Genomic DNA, 23,332 nt, shown 5'->3' with positions numbered 1-23,332 from the left:
CACTTTCTCTTCTCCGTCCTACCTAACACACCAGTACACCACCACTTCTTCTGTTTACTGCAAAATTGAATTTGGTTTTATCAGTTACTTCTTGCTTCCTCTTTCTCGTCATCCCAAGCCGCCGTCGAAGAGAAGAGAAAGTGGCCAGTTGAATCTAAGATGAGAAACAATAGGGTTAACTATAGCAATGGTCCCTCAATTATACGCTCATTCTCACTTTGGTCCCTTAATTTGTTTTTTAGATTCTAGTTAGGGTCCTTAAACTTTCTCAACTGTCTAACTTTGGTCCAATTTCTTAACTTCTGTTCGTGTTCGATCAGTTTAAAATGCTGATGCGGCGACTGTGGGTCCACTTTTGATGCATATATAGCTGGATTAAAGAAAATAAAAAAATTTTAATTTTAAAAAACAAATGATGAAAACAATGAAATAACACCAAAAACTAAAAACAGAAAAACAAACACACGCGTAGCCCCCACTCGAGCCCCACTTCACCTCCACCGGCTTGCACCCAATCTGCACTTACCCAAGTTGAGCAGAATGGTAGTGAGAACCTATATATTTAATCAACCCAAACACGACCCATTGACATTTTGTAACCCGTTAACTTAACGGTTCGTGTTTAAATTGGGCTAATTTTCACACGACCTGTTTTTAAATTTAGTTGAAAGAGTTATTCCGGAAAAGAAAGTTGCTTTTCCTTTTGAGTGATGCTAAATGCACATCTTTTTTCTTCTCTCCTCACACTCTTTACTCACCTCACACCTTTTATACTTTTTAAAAATTAAAATTTCTCACCTTACATCCTACAATTTCAGAATTATTTTTTCCACATTATTTTGGGATTAGAGGAGGTCGACAACGACAACTACGGCGAGCCACTGCGTTTTGCTTGAATCCATTCAACTTCGATACGGATCATAACGGCCAATCACCACCCACAGACTCACCTTGCTACTTTCATCCAGGATTCAAAATTTGGGTGGGATATGATCCTATATTAAAGATAGGGTTTTTTCAAGCTTTGCAGCCTGTCAATTTAATTGGAGTTTCCAAAAACAGGTAATTAATGACTTTGATTTATAACATGGTACATTATTTTGCACTTGCATGTTGTGCCAATTAATGTACGTTAATTATGAGGTGGGCTTTCGATTGTGTATGCTGCTAAAAATAAATGATCATTATTAGTGAGCATGTAGTGTGAAAACAAGAATCATAGTCAAATGACGATAATTTCAAATGGATTAAACTTGGCTAGACAAATTACAAACCCAATAAAATCCAGGTTGAATTTGATTTAGAGATTCAACAGATATTGACTTCATAAATAATAGACAGTAAATAAGATTATCAGTTAAGATAATTCAAAGTAATTTTATTTGAACTAATTATGTAATTCACATTTACCTTGTGAAGTCCACCAGAGCAAATATCACGTTCAGGCAAAAGTCGTAAGTGACATAAATAGGAGTCTACCGGAGCATAGAATCTTTGGCTGATGTTTTGACTTTTGACTTGTGTAGTCAGTCAGTACTCACATGTCCTGTGCTCTGTTTGCTTTTCAAAACGTATTCACTACTCACGGGCGTAAAAGATAACCGGTCCGGTTTTGTTTTTGATCAGTTTCTACATTGCCAATCAAAAACTGCCACCTCAGGATAGCCCTTCAGATTAAAGGAATATATATTTTTTTAAATGTTACTTTCATCAGATATTCTTATATATTTTCTTGAATTAATTAATTTGGGCTACACTTTACCTATTATTTGTAACATGTAATACACCTATTTATAATATTTAAAAATTAGGTCACTTTATTGTAATATCTAGGTTAGTTGGTTTCACTCCACTCTCTCCCACCCTCCAAAGCCAAAGAACATGCCAAGTTCCTCACTATAACAATGCCCAGAGAGTTATCAGGGAAGCCAACTTCACCCCCATTCCTTTCTTATCAGTAGTAGGTTTTTGATTTTTTTTGTTTAGCTCAGTTTCTGAAACTGTAACTTGCAGTTTCACCTGCAGTTTCTGAAACTGCAACTTGCAGTTTCTAAAACTGCAGTTTCAGTGGTGTAGAACACTTGATATGGATTCTTGATTTTTGTTTCTTTAGCTCAGTTTCTGAAACTGCAACTATACAGTTTTTAAAACTGCAGTTTCAGTAGTGTAGAATACTTGATATGAGTATTTTCTGAAACGCTAAATTCAATTATGTTAAGTGGCTCAGAAGAATGTTAGAAAAGAAACTAAAGAAAAAATAAAAACACATAAATGCTTTTTGATTTAGGATTTAGACCTTTTAGCTAAAATTGTAGAGGTTGACAAAAAAAAAAACTGAAATTGTAGAGATATGAACTAGTTCAATTAATTAGAGGGACCACTAGTACTACCCAGTTTCTTTGATAAAGATTTCGAGATATGAACTAGTTCAATTATGTTGCAACATAGTAGAGAGATGGACAGAGGAGAGAAGAGAGATAAAGGGAGAGGGAGGGAAGAAGAGAAGAGGAATAAGAGAGGGGGAAAGAGAAAGGGTCTGATACAAACGGAGATCATGAACGCCCAGATTTGTAGAAGATGGTTCGTAAAGGAATTATAAGGCTTTTGGTGTGTTTTGAGTAATAAAAAAATGTGTCAGTACCTAATAATTAATAGACTCTATTTTCTTTATTCTTTAGAAAAAACCTTAAACCTTTTCACTACTATTATTTGAATAATACTAATCTATTTCACTATTGTTATTGATATACTGATATGTAAGTTGTAAGTTTAGCACATGATTTAGTGATTTACTTTTGAAGAATATATATAAAATACGTATCCATATATTTTATTTCTAAATTTATTTCTAGTAACGCACTCTTTACTTTGCCAATATTTATTTAGTAAGTTACTGTATGTGGCTTCCTTTTGAAAAAATGTTCGAAAATTCCAACTGAAAAATGATTATAAGAACAGCACTAATCCTTATCATGCTCATGCTGTAGCCTGTAGTCACGCAATACTAATTTAAAAAATGATTTGTGGGTTAAAAAAGAATTAAAGTGGGATTTCTTTTCAAAATTTGGGGAAAAAATACAGAAAGCCGCCATGTCCCCGGTTCGTCCGCGTGTACGAATTTACAGTTGGCAATGGACATATTGGTCACCGTACGCACCGGACAGGAAATAACCGCAGAGAGGGGATTTTTATTTTTGGTTGTTTGTAGAGTGAGTGGGCCCCAGAGCAGAAGACTTTTCCATGGCCAATGGCAAGAAGCAATTGCAGTGCGTTGGACTATCCTCCCTCCCTCTCTGTCTGTCTTGAAACCGAAACATAATTTAATGAGTAATCACAAGGCTGACTAAGAGAACCCCGCCCCCACCCACCATTTCTCATATTTCATTGCCCAACCCATTTCCTCGAACTTTCTCTCTCTCTCTCTCTCTCTCTCTCTCTCTCATTGAAGTATTGAACATCAAGCAGGCACAACACGCTCTCTGAGTCTTGATAACTAAGCGAGTTTCAGTTTCCCACCTTTAGTCACTCAGACTTTCTTCTTTGGTATGTTTATGCTCTTTCATCAGTTTTTTTCGGTTCTCACCTTATTTTTGTTTTTTGTTTTCTTTCCTTTTTCATTTTCCCTTTTGTTTTAGTCAGATAGTTTCCCCCAAAATAGTGTTTTTTTTTTTTTTTTTTAATTTTGAATTTTGGTTTGTGATTGTTGGTGGATAGGGTATGAAGGAATTCCGTCGATACCGATTGGATTTTGAAGTCTTCCGAAAATTTAGGATATGAAAATCGGTTTTTTTTTTTTCCCAGCCCAACTCATTTTGTTGAAATGATTTGATTTTTGTTTGAAAAATTGAAATGTTAGAGGTCCTGTTGGTCCATTTGACCATAATGTTATGCAGGCGATTATTCTGTAGTTTCCCATCTGATGGGTTTTCTTTGTTACTTAGTTATGCTCTTTTGTATGTGTTATGTGTGTTGGCAATGACTGTCTGAATATGTGTATGCAATTATGCATGCTCATGTAATGTGATTGTTGCCTATTCATGTATGTATGTAATATGTATGGATGCTGCTGTAGTGTGGTTTTCCTTTTTGAAGATATTTTGGTATGGATATTTAGTGTCAGTGCGGTGGTCTGCAATTTGGGGCAATATGGCACTTTGACAGTTTGACCCCAAAAATTTTCCTTTAGGCATCATTAATTTTAGTACCCATTTTGTTTTTGTTTTTGTTTTTTTTCTCCTTTTCTCCAGTTGTGATTATAATCTTTATTTCTAATGGAGGTTGTGACTTATTTGATGAAAATAATAGTTCCATTTTGCATCTGTTTTTTAGGGACTGACTTTGGGAACTTCGTGGTACATGAAGAAGTTCTTTGGGTTATTTAAACGTTCTGAGGTTGATTTTCCATTTGGAGATTCTATCTATAAATAAGCTATTGTCATGAATTTTCCACAAGAGAAGTTCGTCAGGTTAGTTCAACAAAACTGCTAACCTTGTTTCAATATCATGTTCATTATTTTGCTTCTACATAGTACCTTCTCGCTTTCAGAACCAAATAAGTAGGAATTTAGAAGTTTCATTTGACTGTTGCTCTGAAGTACTAGCCTATAGTGACTTATTTGCTTTTTGGTACTTAAGCGAAGTGTTTTTTGTGGATGGTAAAAACATTATAGTCATGATGTTACAATCACAGTGGCCATAGGATGCTATTAATGTGCAATTACTGTTTTTAACATCACTTCTTTCACTGTGTCTGTCCCCATATAAACTCTTTTTTTATTGCTAGTATTGACACATAACTACACCACTCTGCCGTCATCATATTATTTTGGAATTATATTTATCTTTTAGGTGTGATGTTAGATGTTTGGAAATCTTCTGATGTGTTAACTAGATTGGATGTGGGGTTGTAGTAGGCTGACTTCTTTTTTTTGGGTTTTTCTAATATCAATAATGATTTATTCAGATTTCAAGACTGGAGTATAGAGAAAAATGTTGATCCTCTATATTCTCCAGATGATGGAATACGCCCAGGAAAGTTCAGGACAACAATTAACTCAGTCAAGTCATGGAAATCCTATTCCTTTAATGGTGTTGCTAAAAGCTTAGGTTCTACCATTCTTGATCCACAAGGGCCATTCCTTCAAAAGTGGAATAAGATATTTGTATTGGCATGTGTAATTGCTGTCTCCCTTGATCCCTTGTTCTTTTACGTCCCTGTGATTAATGATGAGAACAAGTGCCTTGGTCTGGACAGGAAAATGGAGATAACAGCTAGCGTTTTGCGTTCATTCACAGATATATTTTATATTGTTCATATAATTTTTCAATTTCGTACTGGATTTATAGCTCCTTCTTCTCGAGTTTTTGGAAGAGGCGTTTTGGTTGAAGATGCTTGGGCTATTGCAAGGAGGTATCTATCGTCATACTTCCTAATTGACATTCTTGCAGTCCTTCCACTCCCACAGGTAAGGATAATTTTTCTGCATCAAAAGTCATTTTAGTACTTGAATTTATCAGGGCTTCATATCATGTGGCTCAATAATTTATTATTTGATTACTCACTTAAATGGTGGGATGTGGAGGATTTTTATCCCCCATATGTGCTCTTTGCCCAGGATGTTTGGGTCATCATGTTTGTCTAGTTGGGTATACTTTTGGAGTTGCATTTATAGCTTGTTGTTGTGCTATTCAAACTTTTCCTTCTTGTCAATTTATGTGAGTATACAAAATCTTTGTGGTATGAGGGGGATTAATATTTGCATTGTACACTTTAACTTCCACTCATGTTACTTATCATGCTGCTATCTTGAGTATGACCTTCACTTCCCAGTATAACTATATCTTGTATCTGCTACTTTAAATTTGGTATATACTGTTGTTAATTTTAGTCACTGTCTTGTTTGGATTACAGTTTTTATGCATATTCTGATTTTACTTTGGACCCTAATACTATGAAAATATGCCAGGTGGTGATTTTAATTGTAATTCCGAAATTGGGAGGCTCAAGAACGTTGAATACAAAGAATTTGTTGAAGTTTGTTGTTTTATTCCAATATGTGCCAAGGGTTATTCGAATATATCCTCTGTATAGAGAAGTCACAAGGGCTTCCGGAATACTTACTGAAACTGCCTGGGCAGGAGCTGCATTTAATCTTTTTCTTTACATGCTTGCCAGTCATGTAAGTTTGATCATGGATATTATTTTTTTAATTGTTTCTTCCTAAATTTGAAGGCTTTTCATACCTTTCTTCTGCACGTGTTTTTGTAGTGCTTTATTATTAAATATAGTTAATAATTTTGCTGCTTGCCTATTTATTTGCAGATAAATAACTGTAGAGCGAACTCTTATGTTTTTATTGACACATACCCCCCCCCCCCCCTCCCTTCTCTTCCTCCGACTTGTACAGTCTGTCACAGATTACATAGACTTAGGAAATGACTTATGACTCTATAGATTATATATATAGTTCTTGCATGGTATACTAATGATACATGTCATTATTAGATAATTCAAGAATACAATGGAAAAAGTCCCCATCTTGTGAGCCTTTTGGGCTTCTGTTGTGCCTTAAGTGATGTACAATGAGCAAGGACATTTTTTATTTTTGCATGCATGTTCTAATATCTTTAACAAACATAGCCCTCTTCTTTAAATCTTCTGATTTTCAAGTCACATGTTGCTCATAGGTACTTGGAGCCGTTTGGTACTTGATTTCTATAGAACGAGAAACCACATGCTGGAAAGAAGCCTGTGGAAATAATACATCCATGTGCACCCGTAAGGATTTATACTGTGATACCATGATGCACAATAAGACCACATCCGCATTCTTAAATTCTTCCTGCCCTATACAAGAAGAAGATAAATCAAAATTTGATTTTGGAATATTCCTTGATGCCCTTCAATCCGGTATTGTTGAGTCAAGCACAGATTTTCCTCAGAAATTCTTTTACTGTTTTTGGTGGGGCCTACGGAATTTGAGGTGTGCTTATACAACTTTTCTTAATGTGCATTTTTAAGGTCTTCTGTTGTGAGTTAACTTTTAAAACCAGCATTTGGTGATTTATGCTTGGTCTTTTTATATTGCAGTTCTCTTGGTCAAAACCTTGGAACCAGTACGTATGTCTGGGAAATCTGCTTTGCAGTCTCCATTTCTATTGCAGGCTTGGTGTTATTTTCATTTCTCATTGGGAATATGCAGGTTGGTACTTACAACAATTGAGTTTTATTTTTAAATTGTTGTGCAATGTTTAATTGAATGACTTGGACATTTCTTTGTTGTGGTGGGGTTCTGATGAACTGTAAGTTTCTTGAAACAGACATATTTGCAGTCTACAACTACGAGATTGGAGGAGATGAGAGTTAAAAGGAGAGATGCAGAACAGTGGATGTCCCACCGTTTGCTCCCTGAGAATTTGAGAGAGCGCATCAGGCGGTATGAACAATACAAATGGCAAGAAACCAGAGGTGTTGATGAAGAGAATTTGATCTGTAACCTTCCCAAGGACCTTAGAAGGGACATAAAGCGCCATCTCTGCTTGGCTCTGCTTATGAGGGTGAGTTTGTCTGCCATCATATTATTGTTTTCTTAGTCTTCCTTAGTATGTATACGGAGTAGATATTGATTTTTACTGTTTCCTGGAATATATTTAAGGTGCCATTGTTTGAAAACATGGATGAGCAACTGCTGGATGCAATGTGTGACCGTCTCAAGCCGGTACTCTACACGGAGGAAAGTTACATTGTTCGGGAGGGAGACCCAGTGGATGAGATGCTCTTCATAATGCGAGGCAGGCTATTGACTATGACCACGAATGGTGGAAGAACTGGTTTCTTCAACTCTGAATATCTCAAGGCTGGTGACTTCTGTGGTGAAGAACTTCTCACATGGGCTCTTGATCCCCACTCCTCATCTAATCTTCCCATCTCAACCAGAACTGTCCAAGCCCTTAGTGAAGTTGAAGCCTTTGCTTTGAAAGCAGACGACTTGAAGTTTGTAGCCTCCCAGTTCCGACGGCTTCACAGCAAGCAGCTCCGTCACACATTCAGGTTTTACTCGCAGCAGTGGAGGACTTGGGCAGCTTGCTTTATACAAGCAGCCTGGCGCCGTTATAGTAAGAAGAAGCTTGAAGAGTCCCTGCAGGAAGAGGAGAATAGGCTGCAAGATGCATTGGCCAAGGCCGGGGCTAGCTCCCCAAGTCTAGGTGCCACCATTTATGCATCACGTTTCGCTGCTAATGTACTTCGTGCTATACGGCGTAATGGCACGCGGAAGGCAAGGGTGCCAGAGAGAATACCCCCCATGCTACTTCAGAAGCCAGCGGAGCCTGATTTTACTGCTGAAGAACAATAGGTAATATTTAGATAGGTTTTGATTTTGTGCTTGGTTTTGTTGTGTAATATGTAACATGAAACCGTTTAACTGAAAAAAGGAAGAAAGTGTAACTGCATGTATAATGGTAGAGAACCACAGTTTCAGTTTGTTGACTGTACCAGGTCTGTAGAGTATGTTGTATATGGTAATGTCTGATTGTTTTTTCTGATTTTACGAAATATGAGAGAGCTTTTACATTTTTTTTTTTGGTTCGAAGATTTTTGTGGACACCCAAGTGATACTGTGACTATGAGCTGACTTTTATTAGTCAGGACGTGATTGCATGAACCAGCCAACCAGGGCTCCAAGACCCGGCGCATCCAATAAATTGTTGTGAGGTTATTTAACTTTTAACCACCATTGGAAATCAACAACTCTGAAATTTGGAATCATATTAAAAGAAGCTAGCCTCTCGGAAAGTTTGAATGTTTCACTTAGTGAGACAGTGAGAGTATTTGCTTTATTTATTTGGATTATGATTAGGGTTTTGTTGTGTAATTTAAACCGTCCTGGCATAAAATAAAAAAGAAGAAATTATTCAAATTGTAACACCTATAATTAGGTAAGATATTATAATATAGATAGATGTAATTAATATTATACCGTCCTGTCCAGAATGCTGGGTTCCAGCACCTCCGTTTGGGGCGATGGAACTGTAACTAACATCAAGTCAACGAGGCCATTCTTAAATTATTCAAGTTAACTTGCCGGCCGCCGCCCAACTTGACTAGAAAATTTGAACAGCAACACACTCGGCTAGAGGCTTATATCTAAGATACATTACCATAGAGTCTTTTAGGAACTGTTATTTGGTTTGGAATGGATTATATTAGGGGTATTGGAGAAGCATTGAACTCTTATTATGGAGTTTTGGGTTCCAAGAGGAAAGTTCTTAGCCCACAGGAGCTGCGGAGGTGGAATCATATGTTTCTGGTTTTATGTGTAATTGCGCTGTCACTGGATCCATTGTTCTGTTATATCCTTGTTTTTAATGATGAGAGCAAGTGTCTTAGATTGGACACAACATTGGGGACCGTAGCCATTGTTTTGCGTTCCATCATTGATTTGTTATATATATTTCATATCACTTTTCAGTTCCGTGCTACTATTGTTGCTCTCCCTTCTCAAGCATCTGGACAAAGTGAATTAGTTAAAGAGATTCGGGCAAAAACATGGAGATATTTTTTGTTGTACTTCCCAGTAGACATATTTGTAATTCTTCCACTACCACAGGTAAGGAATCAATGTAACTTTAATTGCTTCAGCTATAATATTTTTATGACATGTAGTGTTATGTAAAGAACTGAATTTTCTCACTCTTTCATTGATGCAATCAACCCTTTTTATACAATTACAGTATGGAGTGGTAACCCAACTCAAACAAGATACAACTTAATTCAGTTTATACGCTTGACTTGCAGTGAGCTGTGGGCGTGTTTATTCCTCTTTTAGGCTTTTCATTATCATATTTATAGTCGTGGTAATCCTATCAAATATTCTGTGCTGATCTTGGACCTTTAATTCTGTTGTCTGTGTTATAAATAATCTAGTTTGACTGCAGCTGTGGACTCATAAACTTGTTCCAATCTGTCCAGGTGGTAATTTTTGCTATTGTTCCAAAGTTGAATGACTCAAGGTTTTTCAATGTCACAAAGTCATTGAACTTTATTGTTATCGTTCAATATGTGCTAAGGGTTCTTCGGATCTGCTCCTTGTTAAAAAAAGTTACAAGTACTTCTGGCATCCTCGCTGAAACTGCATGGGCTAATCTCGCTCTTTATATGCTTGCAAGTCATGTAAGTTAATTTCATAACCATTTTTAATTGGTCTACTTTATCTGAAAAGCTTTTACGCTTTTGCTAAATATTTTCTGTCGCACTTATTGCTTTACCAAGATTTTATTGGATTTCTCATTTCAAATTATGCATTTGCATGTATCTGCATACATGCTTATATGCATTTTGAGCTGTTTGTGAGTTCAACTTCAAAGCAGATCAACGCTTTAGAGTTTAGACATGCATGCACGCACTTGGTGTTTGATGCTGGAGGGTTTAGGGTCTGATGATGACTTGCATTTGGCAACAGAGCTGATGAAGTTCAGTCTCCACCACTTAGACTTTAAAAATGATGCAAATGTTGCATGCAAAAAACTACTTCCGAAGCTAAATATGAGAAACATTTGTGTGAAACTTATCTATCCAGTTCCTTTTAATTCCTATTATTGTTATTTCCTCAGTGCTAATGACTTTCTTTGCAGATTCTGACCATCAAGTGGTTTGCTGTCCCTGTACGTTGTTGGAGCCTTTTGGTACTTGTTTTCCATAGAAAGGAAAGTAACTTGCTGGCAAGAAGCCTGTAAGAATCATGCTGGTGCTTATTGTTCTTTATATTGTGATGGAACCTTCGGAACTAGAACATTTCTGAATGACTCCTGCTCTATAAAGACACCAAATTCCACAATTTTTGATTTTGGAATATACTTTGATGCCCTTGAATCTGGTGTTGTGGATTCAGCTGATTTTGTACAGAAGATTTCTTACTGCTTTTGGTGGGGACTGCAAAATCTGAGGTTCAGCATTAGATCCTTCAATCTTTCATTGAGCTATGAGTGTAATTACTTTTTGTCAATTAAACCTGTAGAATTTTTGCACTTGCGCATTTGTTGGACATGCAAACATATTGAGGTATATAGTCTGCTGCTAGCCTGCTGCACTATTCATCATATTCATACCTTCACTTTTTAGATTAGCTTCTCATGTATTTCAGTTTGAAACTCTGCAGCTCCCTCGGTCAAGGCCTCAAAACAAGTACCTATGTGTGGGAAATCTACTATGCTGCTTTCATTTCCATTTCTGGCTTGGTACTGTTTTCATCTCTTATCGGAAATATGCAGGTTGGTGCTAAATAAGTTTATTTCAGAACTCTCAGTTAGTTAGCTATGTAGCAAACATTATTCCCCTGCTAATTCTTTTTAAGTCTAATTGTTTTTTTTGGTCTGATTTTAAGTCTAATCGTATAATGAGCAATTATGCATTTTATTCTCAAATTTTATTTGTCATGCCTCATGCCTCATGCGAAATGTATATTTAGGTTCTTTAGGATATGATGAGCTGTCTTTTTCTGTGGGAAACAGACATATTTACAGTTGAAAACTGCAAGATTGGCGGAAGTGAGATTGAAGGAACGAGAGGCAGAAGATTGGATGGCCTTCTATACACTTCCGCAGAATCTCAAGAAGCGTATTAGGGAATTCCAAAGATACAAGTGGCAAGAAACCTTAGGAGTTAACATGGAGAACTTTCTTCTCAGTCTTCCCAAGGACCTCAGGAGTGATACAAAGCGATATCTTTTCTTGGGTGCAATCAGTAGAGTGAGATCTGTTGTCCCTATATTACTAATCTTCAAATTTTGTATGTGATGCTCTAGTGCGGAAAATGATAGACATTGTTTATTCTCTATGTCTAGTGAATATTAATTAGGGCATATATCAATCCCATAAATTTAGTGGCTTGATCATGACGTACTTTCATTGATTTAAGAAATGAAATGCCCATTTATTGGATCAATTTTTACTATTTCCTTGGATGCATTTTAGGTGCCATTGTTTGAAAAAATAATGGATGAACATCTGCTGGATGCAATGTGTGACCGCCTCAAGCCAGTACTCTATACAGAGGAAAGCTACATTTTCCGGGAGGGAGGGCAAGTTGATGCGATACTCTTCATAATGCGGGGCAGGCTAGTGACTATCACAAATGGTGGAAGACTTGGTTACTTCAACTCTGGATATCTCACGGCTGGTGACGTTTGTGGTGAAGAACTTTTCACATGCATTCTTGATGTCAACTCTGATAATCTTCTCTACTCGACCAGAAGTGTCCAAGCCCTTAGTGAAGTTGAAGCCTTGGCTTTAAATACAGAAGACTTGATGTTTTTAGCCTCTAATTTGCGGCGGTTTCAAAGCAGGCAGCTCCAACACAGATTCAGGTATCACTCAGAGCAGTGGAGGACTTGGGCAGCTAGTTATATACAAGCAGCCTGGCGCTGCCATTGTAAGAAGAAGCTTGAAGAGGCTCTGCAGAGAGAGGAGAAGAGGTTGCAAGATGCACTGGTCAAGGCTGGTGGTAGCACTAGCTCCCCAACTCTAGGTTCCACCATTTATGCCTTGCGTTTCGCTGCTAATGCACTTAGTGCTATACGCCATAAAGAGAGGCCCTTGCTACTTCAGAAGCCTGCAGAGCTTAACAATATTTACAGTACTGAATAACAAGAGGTAATAATAGTAGTTTATGGGTTTTGATTCAGCACTTAATTTGTTTTGTTGTATAAATTGTAAACCTTTGAACTGAAAAGAGAAAAAATGTAACTGCATATATAATGAATGGTGGAGAGCCTCAGTTTCAGTTTCTTGTAGAGTATGTTGGATATGGCAATGTCTGATGTTTTTTCTGGTTTTACCACCTGAGAGATCTTTTTTTTTTTTTTTTTTCAAATTTATTTTAGAAGAATTGTGCGGATATCAGAAGAAAAGATTGCTGAGAAGTGTAATTTAGAAAAAGGATGAATCCTGCATGAGGCCGAACCCCACCATGCATTGCAATCGATTTTCTTTTTGGTCAACTTCAACTCTAGACCCTTTGGTTTCATGAATTTGGGTAGCTAATGTTTTAGAAAGATGAAGGTGGCAGAGGACAAGTAACCCGTCTGTCATGTTAAATATATATTATAAGTCATTTCGAGGGAAACCACAAGCATAAGCTTGAGCAAAATGAAGCACAAGCCCAAGTTATCAGACCCAGTAGTAGATTGGATGACTTGTCATGAGCTAGAATCTCGAGGAGGTTCTAATCAGAGCTCGGTATTCAACAATTCTGATACTTGAATTTTTCCTCAAATTTCTCTAATTAGTTTGTTTTGGGCCTAGTCCCAGTATTGTATGTTTTCTTTTTGAAGTGTTAGAACTAGATCAGTTGTTTTTAAGCTAATATATGCTTGTTATATTATGTTCTATTAAGGATACAGGGTTGTGATGATTTAGATCAGCAGTGTGCTCGGTTACGGATAAGTTTCATAGAGTTTTGAAACCTGGTTTTGAAGGGATTGTGAGTTTCAAGGGCTAAAGTACTTCGTGCTATAAGGCGTAATAGTACGCGGGCCTAATGTTACTTCAGATTTTACTGCTGAAGAACAATAGATAATATGTAGATAAGAGGTTTTGATTTTATGTTTGGTTTTGTTGTGTAAACATGAAACCATATAACTGAAAAAAGGAAGAAAGTTTATAGCTGCATGTATAATGGTAGAGAGCCACACTGTCAGTTTGCTGAGTGTACCAGTTCTGTAAAGTATGCTGTATATGGCAATGTCTGATTTTACCAACTGTGAGAAAAGGGTGTGCTTTCCATTTTTTCTATTTTTGGAGCGCTTTGAGAACTGATGCAGTGGCTAAAAGGGCACATACGACAAGTCGACAACATTGTAGACGTGAGCCCTACACTATTATCTTCCCTCGGAGCCTTTAATTGCGATCCAAAATCAACAAACTCTGAAAGTTTTTTCATATCAACTCCAGGAGGCTTTAGTAAAAGGCAGATTAATACAATTTTTGATGATTACTGTAACGAAAAAACAATGAATCAAAAGACATTTTATTTCTTAAAATCATTAAAAAAGTATAATAAAGGACTTGAGAAAAGTGACCCAACTACAGAACTACTGGATATGGACCCTTTCCATTTGTTACTTTTTAATAATTTTCTGCCTTCCACTAGAGTAGTCAGTTCATGTTTTTCATGGATTAGATTGAATATTATTGACTATGTAAAAGGAAATATGAAAGGTTGTTCATTGTCCACTTATTTCTGTGGTCACTGTTTTGGGCCTAGTCTTTTTGGAACCTCATGCTTTCCTGACATATTATGAAACAGAGTTGTTGTAACCAAATTTCCAGCACAGGAAGCAATCATATTCCTAAACATTCACAGGGTTCAGGGTATCCGCAGTTTCAAATAAACCCAGAAGTCGTCTTCTTTGGTTTCAGTTGACTAGAGGAGTAAAAATTATTACTGCAAATTAAGACTCCAAGGATAGCCACGTGGACTTTCCCAACTACGATACACGTTTTAGAGTCGCCACTGCTGCTTCAGTTTTTACTTCCAGACTTCCAGCATAATTGTATGTCAAGGAACTCTTTTGTGACAATGGAGGCTCCAATTCCACAGTACGTGAATATTTTTCTCACTTTTGTTTTCCTTCCTCTTTTGGGTTGTACTTGTATCATGCCTGTTATTGAGTAGAATCACTATGTCAAGATATGAAAGATTGATCATGATCATTATCGTTTATGAGTTCCATAAGCTTGAGCAAGAACTGTTTTGGGCCTAGTCCCTTGTATGCATGCTTTCTGTTTGAAGTGTTAGGAACACAATAGATCTTTTGTAATTAAGCTAATTTCTGCTTCTTATATTATGTTTTATTCAGGATACAGGGTTTTGATGATTTAGAAGAAAATGCTGAAGAAAAATTTCCCGAAGCTAATGGCAAACATTCAGGGAAAAGTTTAACAGCAGTGGACTCGGTGAAAACTGGCTTTTTTTATGGTGATATTTTGAAACCTGGCTTTGAAGGGATTGTGAGTTTCAACAAAGCATTGAAAACTTATTCTGGAGTTTTGGCTATGGGATTGGGTTCCAAGACTAAAATTCTTAAGCGCCAGAAGCTAGTCCTTCAAAGGTGGAATAAGATACTTCTAGTTTTGTGTGTTATCGCGCTCTCTCTGGATCCTTTATTCTGTTATCTCCTTGTTGTTAATGATGAGAAGAAGTGCCTTGTATTGGACACAACATTGGGGACCATAGCTATTGTCTTGCGATTCGTCATTGATTTCTTTTACGTTTTCCATATCATTTTCCATTTCCGTGCTAGTATTGCTATTCTTTCTTCTCAAGAATCTGGACAAGATGAATCAGTTGCAGAGGCTCGGGCCATAGCATGGAAATATTTGTTGTTCTACTTCATAGTCGACATACTTGTAATTCTTCCACTTCCACAGGTATGTTCATAAGCTTTTACTTCAATGCAAAATTAAAATTGTTACTGTCTTTGATAGTTTGACTAGAGCTGTGGACGTGTCCAGGTGGTAGTTTTTGCTGTCATTTCAAAATTGAAGATCTCAAGGGTTTTAAAAGCAATACAGTCATTGAACTTTATAGTTATCTTTCAATACGTGCTAAGGGTTCTTCGAATCTGCTCCTTATTAAAAAAGGCTACAAGGACTTCTGGCGTCCTTGCTGAAACTGCTTGGGGTAAAGCTGTGTTTAATCTCTTTCTTTATATGCTTGCCAGTCATGTAAGTTTTCCAAAGCCATTTTGTAATCGTTCTATTTATCTGAAAAGCTTGTACATTTCTGTTAAAATTTACAGATGTAATCGTTGCTCTGTCAAGGTTTTTTCAGATTTCTCATTTTAAATGAGAAATTTGAAAAATTAATCTAAATTAAAATCAAATAAAGACTTTTAACCTCTTTTTTTAATTTTTAGAAATTTGACCCTCGAGTAGTACTCGAGGGGGGTTTGAGCATTTCTCGATGAGAGCTTGAGCACTACTCGAGGGTCAAATTTCTAAAAATAAAAAAAAAGAGGTTAAAAGTCTTTAATGGCAATCAAAATGAGTTAGTTTTCCAAATTTCTCATTTTAAATTGCATGATCTACATCCATGTTTATATTCATTTAATTAAGTTGGTCACAATGGTGACATCAAAGTAGATAAGTTTTTAAACACATTTGGTATTCGACACTGGAGTGTTTCTGATGGTGACATGCACTTTCCATCGAGTGGTTTGCTGGCCCTGCAGGTTTTTGGAGCCCTTTGGTACCTCTTTTCTATAGAAAGGAAAGCAGCTTGCTGGCTAGAAGCCTGTAAAAATCATGCTGGTGCTCACTCGTCTTTAAATTGTGATGACACATTTGGAGATAGAACATTTCTGACTGATTCTTGCTCTGCCAAGACACCAAAATCCACACTTTATAAGTTTGGAATATACTTGGAAGCCCTTGAATCTGGTGTCATCGAATCAGCAGCTCTTGTACCAAAGATTTCTTACTGCTTTTGGTGGGGACTGAAAAATTTGAGGTTTGCCCACTCTAGATCCTTTGATCTTGTATTGAGCTAAAAGTTTGAATACCCTTTGTCAAATTAATCACAAATCCTAATAACTGAAACTTTAGGGATGATGGTAAATCAACCAAATTAATAAATCCTTTTGGTAGAATTTTTGTTATTGCGCATTTGTTTACCTACCCTTTTGAGATTTACTTCTGATATTTTTCCAATTTCATATTCTACAGCTCCCTCGGTCAAAGCCTCAAAACAAGTACCTATGTGTGGGAAATCTACTTTTCAGTTACCATTTCAATTTCTGGCTTGGTACTATTTGCATTTCTTATTGGAAATATGCAGGTTGGTTCCAAATAAGTTTATTTCAGAGCTCTCTGTTTCTTATTTAGTTATGTTATGTGGCAAACATCATTCCCCATTTCCCCTGCTAATTCTAATGAGCAATTATGCATTGTTGTTGGATGCTCAAATTATACTTCTGTTACATGTATGCTTAATTAGGAATTAGGATATGATGAGTAACTGTGTTTTGTTGTGAAACTGGAATAGACATATCTGCAGTCGAAAACTGCGAGATTGGAGGAAATGAGATTGAAGGAAAAAGAGATAGAGTTGTGGATGGCTTTCCAACATTCCCTTCCTCGCAAACTTAAGAGAAGGATCTGGAAATACCAGAAATACAAATGGAAACAAACCAAAGGCGTTGATGTGGAGAAATTTCTTCACAATCTCCCCAGGGACCTCAGGAGGGATACAAAGAAACATCTTTGCTCAGGTCCTCTCAGTAAAGTGAGTTGTTGTATTTTTTCACTTGTGATATAACATACTATGTTACATTAACATATGTGTTACGAGAATATGATTATATGTTCCTCTTTACATGATGTAGGTGCCAATGCTTCAAAATATGGATGAACGACTGTTGGATGCAATCTGTGATCATCTGAAGCCAGTGCTTTACATAGAGCATAGCTTCATATTTCAGGAGGGAGATCCACTTGATGAGATGCTGCTTATCACGCGTGGGATTGTAATGACTTACACCAACAATGGTAGTGCTGAGGGTGCTGAACCTGCTGATTCTCTTACAAATGGTGACTTCTATGGAGAAGAACTTCTGGATTGGGTGCTGAAGACCTCTCCTAGTCCCTCCTTATCCAACCTCCCCTTCTCAACCAAAACAGTCAAAGCAGTCACAAAAGTTGAAGTGTTTGCTTTGAAGGCCAATGCGTTGAAGAATGTAGTGATTAAATTCTGGTGGCTTTTCACCAAGGACCTGAGCCACTCAAACAGCTTTGCTTTGGAGAAATGGAAACCAAGGGCAGCTTGTGTTTTGCAAGCAGCGTGGCGCCGCTATAAAAGAGAAAAGCTTCGAAAGTCTGCACAGTTGGGTAAGGAGGGCATAGACTCACCAAGCGTTTCTGCCACTAACAATGCTGTCTCAGAAGCCTAGCCATTATGAATATATGTATCCAAGAATAAAACATTAAACATATAGTGTGGTAGGGGATGTGTATGTCCTTATGAACAAATATAGCGATTCCCTTTTTCAGCTGATATATATTGATTCCCAGTTTTGTGATCTTATTTTGGCATAATAAAACAAGAGTGAGGCTATGCAGACCACTCTTAATTGCTGAGTTGACCACCCTAACATATTTTTTTCAACTTTTTTTATATTTTACCCTTTATTGCAAAAACATGATAAAATCACTCAGATCCATTCGGTGGTCATCTACCGAAATATCTACCAATGTTCGGCAGATAAGTGTCGAATAAATACAAATATTTCGACAGCTAACTGTCGAATGCTTTTTTCATTTCCATTCGGTAGTTATCCACCGAACAATCCACCAATGTTCAGCAGATAACTGTCGAATAACCATAAATATTTCGGTAGATAACTGTCGAATGATCAAACGAATAAAATTAAAATTTTTTGTTTTAAGGGTAAAGTTGAAATTTTAAAATAAGGTGGTCAACTTAGCAATTTAGCAATTTAGGGTGGTCGAAATAGCACTGGCGGTAAAACAATCTAAGCTATTTTTGACGCAATGTATGATGGATCAACCCGCATTGCACTTTGCCGTTACAATACCCACACACTTTTTTGGTACAAGCATCCATATATTGTGAAAGGTTCAATTAGGCCCACCAGAAAAGTTTACTTTAACCCATAAATTGTGAATGCTTTACTGGTCAAACAAAAAACTACTTCTTATAGAAAGCCCATCAGCCCATGGGTTCCAATATCCCAATCCATGGCTCAAGAGCAACCGCGATGGATATATGGACAAGTGAAGACTTGGGGCGTCTAACAAGTTCAAAGGTTTTTTTTACTGGGTCAATAAGTTTTTGACGAGAAATAAAGCACAAGTCGTTTACACCGTGCCATCATTTATGTTATGCCTCACGTTTTGCTGCTAATATGCTATATATATATAGATTTTCAGGTAACTACATTCGCATTTTTCAAAAGTTGTGAATTCCTGCTTACATGAAATAAACAGTGTGTCAACATAAAATAATGTGTTGCAGCAAGTTTTGAAATCTCGTATCAACACATTGTCTATCTTCGTATCAACACTTCGGTAGGCAACAGAGCCTGTTTTGTGTGATTGATTGACTTACCAATTTAAAAAAGAGGGTGTTTACAATTTTCTTTTGTTTTGTTGACTGATGCTGTGGCTAAGGGAGTAAGGGGCACAAACGACAACATTGTAGACATGGGGTGGGGTCAAGGATGTTAATCAGGCCTCCAATATCCAAGACCCAATTTACGATTATCTACCCTCGGGAGGCTTTAATTGCGTAAATATAAGAGACTTAAGAGTTGAATTTTTTTTTTTTAAATGACTTTGAGAAAGATAAGAGTCGCCCTGGTACACATGTTTGTCGACGCAACACAACTACTGGATATGGAGCATGGACCGTATGAAAGATTGATCATTATCCACTTATTTCCGTTGTCACTGTAATGGGCCTAGTCTTTTTAGAACCTTAAGTTTTCTCTGACAAAGAATAAGCAAATTTTCTGCCTAGGCAGGTACCTCTGGTTAGAGTTTTGAAGTGATTATTATGAGTTTTGGAGAAGCATTGAACTCTTATTATGGAATTTTGGGTTACAAGAGGAAAGTTCTTGGTTTCAGCGCCTCCGTTTACATATTCAATCATGTATTTGTAGTTAACTTGAATAATTTAGAGTGATCCTACTTTGCTACCTCAATTATACCCTCGTTTTCTAGCTCAAAAATTTTAACAGCAACGTACTCTGGCTACAGGCTTATATTTAAGATACATTATCATAGAATTTCTCAGGAACTGTTATTTGGTTTGGAATGGATTATATTAGGGGTATTGGAGAAGCATTGAACTCTTATTATGGAGTTTTGGGTTCCAAGAGGAAAGCTCTTGGCCCACAGGAGCTTCGGAGGTGGGATCATATGTTTCTGGTTTTATGTGTAATTGCGCTATCAATGGATCCATTGCTCTGTTATATCCTTGTTTTTAATGACGAGAGAAAGTGTCTTAGATTGGACACAACATTGGGGACCGTAGCCATTGTTTTGCGTTCCATGATTGATTTGTTCTATATATTTCATATCATTTTTCAATTCCGTGCTAGTATTGCTAATCTTTCTTCTCAACCATCTGGACAAACTGAATTAGTTAAAGAGTTTCGGGCAAAAGCATGGAAATATCTTTTGGTCTACTTCCCAGTCGACACATGCTTGTAGTTCTTCCACTACCACAGGTAAGGAAAGTCACTTAAATTAATAAATTACTTGAGCTATAATATTTGTATGTTGTTTATAAGCTTGACTTGCAGTGAGCTGTGAGCGTGTTTACACCTCTTTCAGGATTTTCATTCTCATACTGAAAAAACTTAATCTTTACATGATGGTATGTTGGATCTCCTCATGCTGATGCATTTTTCACTTGGTTTACCACATAGAGATTCTTCTATTATAGTGTACAAAACAATTATTCTGTGCTGATCTTGGACCTTCATTTCTGTTGTCTTTGGTATAGATATATGTACATGTACTATCAATTGATATTGTCTTTCATAGTTTGACTACAGCTGTGGACTCATAATCTTGTTCCAATCTGTCAGGTGGTAATTTTTGCTATCGTTCCAAAATTAAACGACTCAAGGTTTTTCAGTGCAACAAAGTCATTGAACTTTATAGTTATCTTTCAATATGTGCTAAGAGTTCTTCGAATCTGCTCCTTGTTAAATAAAGTTACAAATATCTCTGGCATTCTTGCTGAAACTGCATGGGCAAATCTCTTTCTTTATATGCTTGCCAGTCATGTAAGTTCCCTAACCAATTTTTATCCAGTCTACTTTATCTGAATAGCCTTTCCACTTTTGTTAAATATTTGGCTCTAGTAATTGTCGCTTTGCCAAGGTTTTATTGGATTTCTCATTTCAATTATGCACTTGCAAGTATCTGCATCCACGTTTATATGCAGTTTCAGTTGTTCACCAAAGCAGATCAATGTTTTTGACACGTATTTGGTGTTTGACGCTGGAGAGTTTCTGATGGTCATGAAATTGCCTTTGGTGGATATACACTTTAACACTTTAAAAGTGATGCAAATGTTGCTTTCAAAACATAAGAAACTTCAGAAGCTCAATATGAGAGAAAGATTAATTTACAGGGGCCTTATGCACTATCAGTTCCTTTTAATTCCCATTGTTGTTATTTATTCAGTGTTAGTGCAACGGATTATGTTTCAGACCTGATCGTCAGGTGTTGTTTGCTGACCCTGTAGGTTGTTGGAGCCTTTTGGTACTTGTTTTCTGTACAAAGGAAAGCAACTTGCTGGCGAGAAGCCTGTAAAAATCATGCTGTTACTTACTGTTCTTTATATTGTGATGACAACTTCGGAGCTATAACATTTCTAAATGACTCTTGTTCTACAAGGAGTTCTCCAAATTCCTCAGTTTTTGATTTTGGAATATACTTCAATGCCATTGAATCTGGTGTTGTGGATTCTGATGATTTTGTACAAAAGATTTCCTACTGCTTTTGGTGGGGACTGCAAAACTTGAGGTTTGCACACCGATCCTTCGATCCTGCATTTAAAGTTTTAAGTGTAAATACTTTTTTTTTATATAACCCAAATCATCTTACTTTTGTGCTTGCACTTTTGTTGAACTGCAAACATATTAAGGTATATTGTCTGCCAATAGCTTCTTATATAATTCAGTTTTATATTCTGCAGCTCCCTTGGTCAAGGCCTCAGAACAAGTACCTATGTGTGGGAAATCTACTACGCTGTTTTTGTTTCAATATCTGGATTGGTACTATTTTCATCTCTAATTGGAAACATGCAGGTTGGTGCTAAATAAGTTTGTATTTCAGATCTCTCAGATATCAGTCATTTAGTTATATGGGGAATACATCATTCCCCTGCTAATTCTCTAATTTAATCATCTGTTGAGCAATTAATTATTTGTTTGATGGATATATTCAAATTTTACTTGTGTGACACATATATAAAAGATATATAAAATTAAGTTGTCGAGGATATGATGGATGAACCACTGTGCTTTGTTGTGGAACAGACATATTTGCAGTTGAGAACTGCAAGATTGGCTGAAATAAGATTGAAGGAACGAGAAAGAGAATATTGGATGACCTTCTATACACTGCCTCAGAATCTCAAGAAGCGTATTAGGGAATACCAAAAAGACCTGTGGCAAGAAAACATAGGAGTTAACATGGAGAGTTTTCTTCTCAGTCTTCCCAGGGACCTCAGGAGTGATACAAAGCGATGTCTTTGCTTGAGTGCACTACGTAGAGTGAGTTCCGTTGTCCCTATATTTTTCATTTTCGAATTTTATATATGATGTTGCTCTAGTGGGGAAATTGATCATACCGACATTGTCTATCTTTTGATATATAAATATGTATGTATAATTCAGGTATTGTTCTCTTGCTAGACAGTTGGAACAAACTGTAAATTTGGATCACACATTTAGAAAAATACCAATCTATTCGTTCATATTCATAGTCTATCAATATAACATGCTAGATTGTCTTGATGAGAGAATACTTTGGTCTATAATCCTTCATTTCCGTATGTTATCATGTTACATGAGTAAATATATTGAATGCATTTTAACTATTTCCTTGGGTATTGAACTTAATAATTTTAAGGTGCCATTCTTGTTAAAATTAATAATGTATTTTCTGTAGTTTAGTTTTTTCTACAGGCAGTCGTGATTTTTCCTAAAGGGTATTAGTTGTGTCTTTTAGTATTTAGATACATCTTTTGGTTTAATTCAATAGTTGTGTCCTCTCATGAAGAAAGTGTATTTGTAACTATAAATAAGCCAACAATATGGCATATTGGATATATGAAATTTATCAATTAACTATATATATTCTCTCTGTTTTTCATAACTTCCTACAATATATTATAGTTGTATAACCTTTCCCCCAACAAATTTGGTATCAGAGCTGATCGATCCTGCCACTGTATTAACAATGGCAACAAGTTCAAATTCCTCAAGCATTGGCAATATCCATAATTTAATACCCATCTTTGACGGAGAGAACTACCAATATTGGAGTCTACAAATGAAGACTCTGTTCATCTCCCAAGATCTTTGGGATATTATACAAGATGGCTGTGTGGAACCGGAAACTTCATCAAAAGAAAAAGAGACACCAGAAAAGCAGCAAGCTTACAAGGAAAATTAGAAAAAAGATGCCAAGGCTTTGTTCCTAATTCAACAAGGAGTGAGCAAAAATCTTTTTCCGAGATTATTATCTGCTGCAAGATCAAAGGACGCTTGGGATATACTCAAAATTGAGTTCCAAG

General features: G+C 36.6%; 3 protein-coding genes and 1 pseudogene across 4 annotated transcripts; all 4 read left to right on the top strand.

The window, feature by feature from the left end:
- Positions 1 to 3,383: 3,383 nt before the first annotated feature.
- LOC147289277 (cyclic nucleotide-gated ion channel 1-like) lies at positions 3,384 to 8,572 on the top strand. The gene is made up of 8 exons (XM_086237407.1): positions 3,384 to 3,543; positions 4,330 to 4,466; positions 4,964 to 5,465; positions 5,967 to 6,179; positions 6,688 to 6,983; positions 7,091 to 7,202; positions 7,321 to 7,557; positions 7,656 to 8,572. Exons 2-8 carry the CDS (start codon positions 4,438 to 4,440, stop codon positions 8,352 to 8,354), a joined length of 2,088 nt encoding a protein of 695 aa, XP_086093533.1. The 5' UTR covers positions 3,384 to 3,543; positions 4,330 to 4,437; the 3' UTR covers positions 8,355 to 8,572.
- Positions 8,573 to 9,016: 444 nt separating this feature from the next.
- Positions 9,017 to 12,773, top strand: LOC147289276 (cyclic nucleotide-gated ion channel 1-like). The gene is made up of 6 exons (XM_086235566.1): positions 9,017 to 9,608; positions 9,971 to 10,175; positions 10,671 to 10,944; positions 11,157 to 11,268; positions 11,509 to 11,745; positions 11,971 to 12,773. The coding sequence occupies exons 1-6, from the start codon at positions 9,195 to 9,197 to the stop codon at positions 12,640 to 12,642; spliced, it is 1,914 nt and encodes a 637-aa protein (XP_086091692.1). The 5' UTR covers positions 9,017 to 9,194; the 3' UTR covers positions 12,643 to 12,773.
- Positions 12,774 to 14,302: 1,529 nt separating this feature from the next.
- On the top strand, positions 14,303 to 18,074 carry LOC147289275 (cyclic nucleotide-gated ion channel 1-like). Its single transcript, XM_086237213.1, has 7 exons — positions 14,303 to 14,595; positions 14,856 to 15,426; positions 15,511 to 15,723; positions 16,230 to 16,507; positions 16,723 to 16,834; positions 17,042 to 17,281; positions 17,382 to 18,074. The coding sequence occupies exons 1-7, from the start codon at positions 14,552 to 14,554 to the stop codon at positions 17,943 to 17,945; spliced, it is 2,022 nt and encodes a 673-aa protein (XP_086093339.1). The 5' UTR covers positions 14,303 to 14,551; the 3' UTR covers positions 17,946 to 18,074.
- Positions 18,075 to 19,393: 1,319 nt separating this feature from the next.
- Positions 19,394 to 23,105, top strand: LOC147289274 (cyclic nucleotide-gated ion channel 1-like; annotated as a pseudogene). Its single transcript, XR_015121270.1, has 6 exons — positions 19,394 to 20,246; positions 20,610 to 20,810; positions 21,275 to 21,555; positions 21,728 to 21,839; positions 22,071 to 22,307; positions 22,967 to 23,105. The product of XR_015121270.1 is annotated as a cyclic nucleotide-gated ion channel 1-like (transcript).
- Positions 23,106 to 23,332: the final 227 nt, after the last annotated feature.

This window comes from Dryas octopetala, chromosome 3, assembly GCF_963921425.1.
Source record: "Dryas octopetala chromosome 3, drDryOcto1.1, whole genome shotgun sequence".
NCBI lineage: Eukaryota > Viridiplantae > Streptophyta > Magnoliopsida > Rosales > Rosaceae > Dryas > Dryas octopetala.
The sequence above is the reverse complement of the archived record's forward strand: the minus strand, read 5'-3'. Positions and strand labels throughout refer to the sequence as shown.

Excerpts from the sequence above, each read along its gene's own strand:
- LOC147289277 (XM_086237407.1), top strand. The coding sequence starts at position 4,438 with ATGAATTTTCCACAAGAGAAGTTCGTCAG. Across the intron at positions 6,180-6,687 it reads TTTACATGCTTGCCAGTCAT|GTACTTGGAGCCGTTTGGTA; the intron begins GTAAGTTTGATC and ends TGTTGCTCATAG. Across the intron at positions 7,203-7,320 it reads TTCTCATTGGGAATATGCAG|ACATATTTGCAGTCTACAAC; the intron begins GTTGGTACTTAC and ends TTCTTGAAACAG.
- LOC147289276 (XM_086235566.1), top strand. The coding sequence starts at position 9,195 with ATGGATTATATTAGGGGTATTGGAGAAGCATTGAACTCTTATTATGGA. Across the intron at positions 11,269-11,508 it reads CTCTTATCGGAAATATGCAG|ACATATTTACAGTTGAAAAC; the intron begins GTTGGTGCTAAA and ends TGTGGGAAACAG. Across the intron at positions 11,746-11,970 it reads TCTTGGGTGCAATCAGTAGA|GTGCCATTGTTTGAAAAAAT; the intron begins GTGAGATCTGTT and ends GATGCATTTTAG.
- LOC147289275 (XM_086237213.1), top strand. The coding sequence starts at position 14,552 with ATGTCAAGGAACTCTTTTGTGACAATGGAGGCTCCAATTCCACA. Across the intron at positions 15,724-16,229 it reads TTTATATGCTTGCCAGTCAT|GTTTTTGGAGCCCTTTGGTA; the intron begins GTAAGTTTTCCA and ends CTGGCCCTGCAG. Across the intron at positions 16,508-16,722 it reads TGGGGACTGAAAAATTTGAG|CTCCCTCGGTCAAAGCCTCA; the intron begins GTTTGCCCACTC and ends CATATTCTACAG.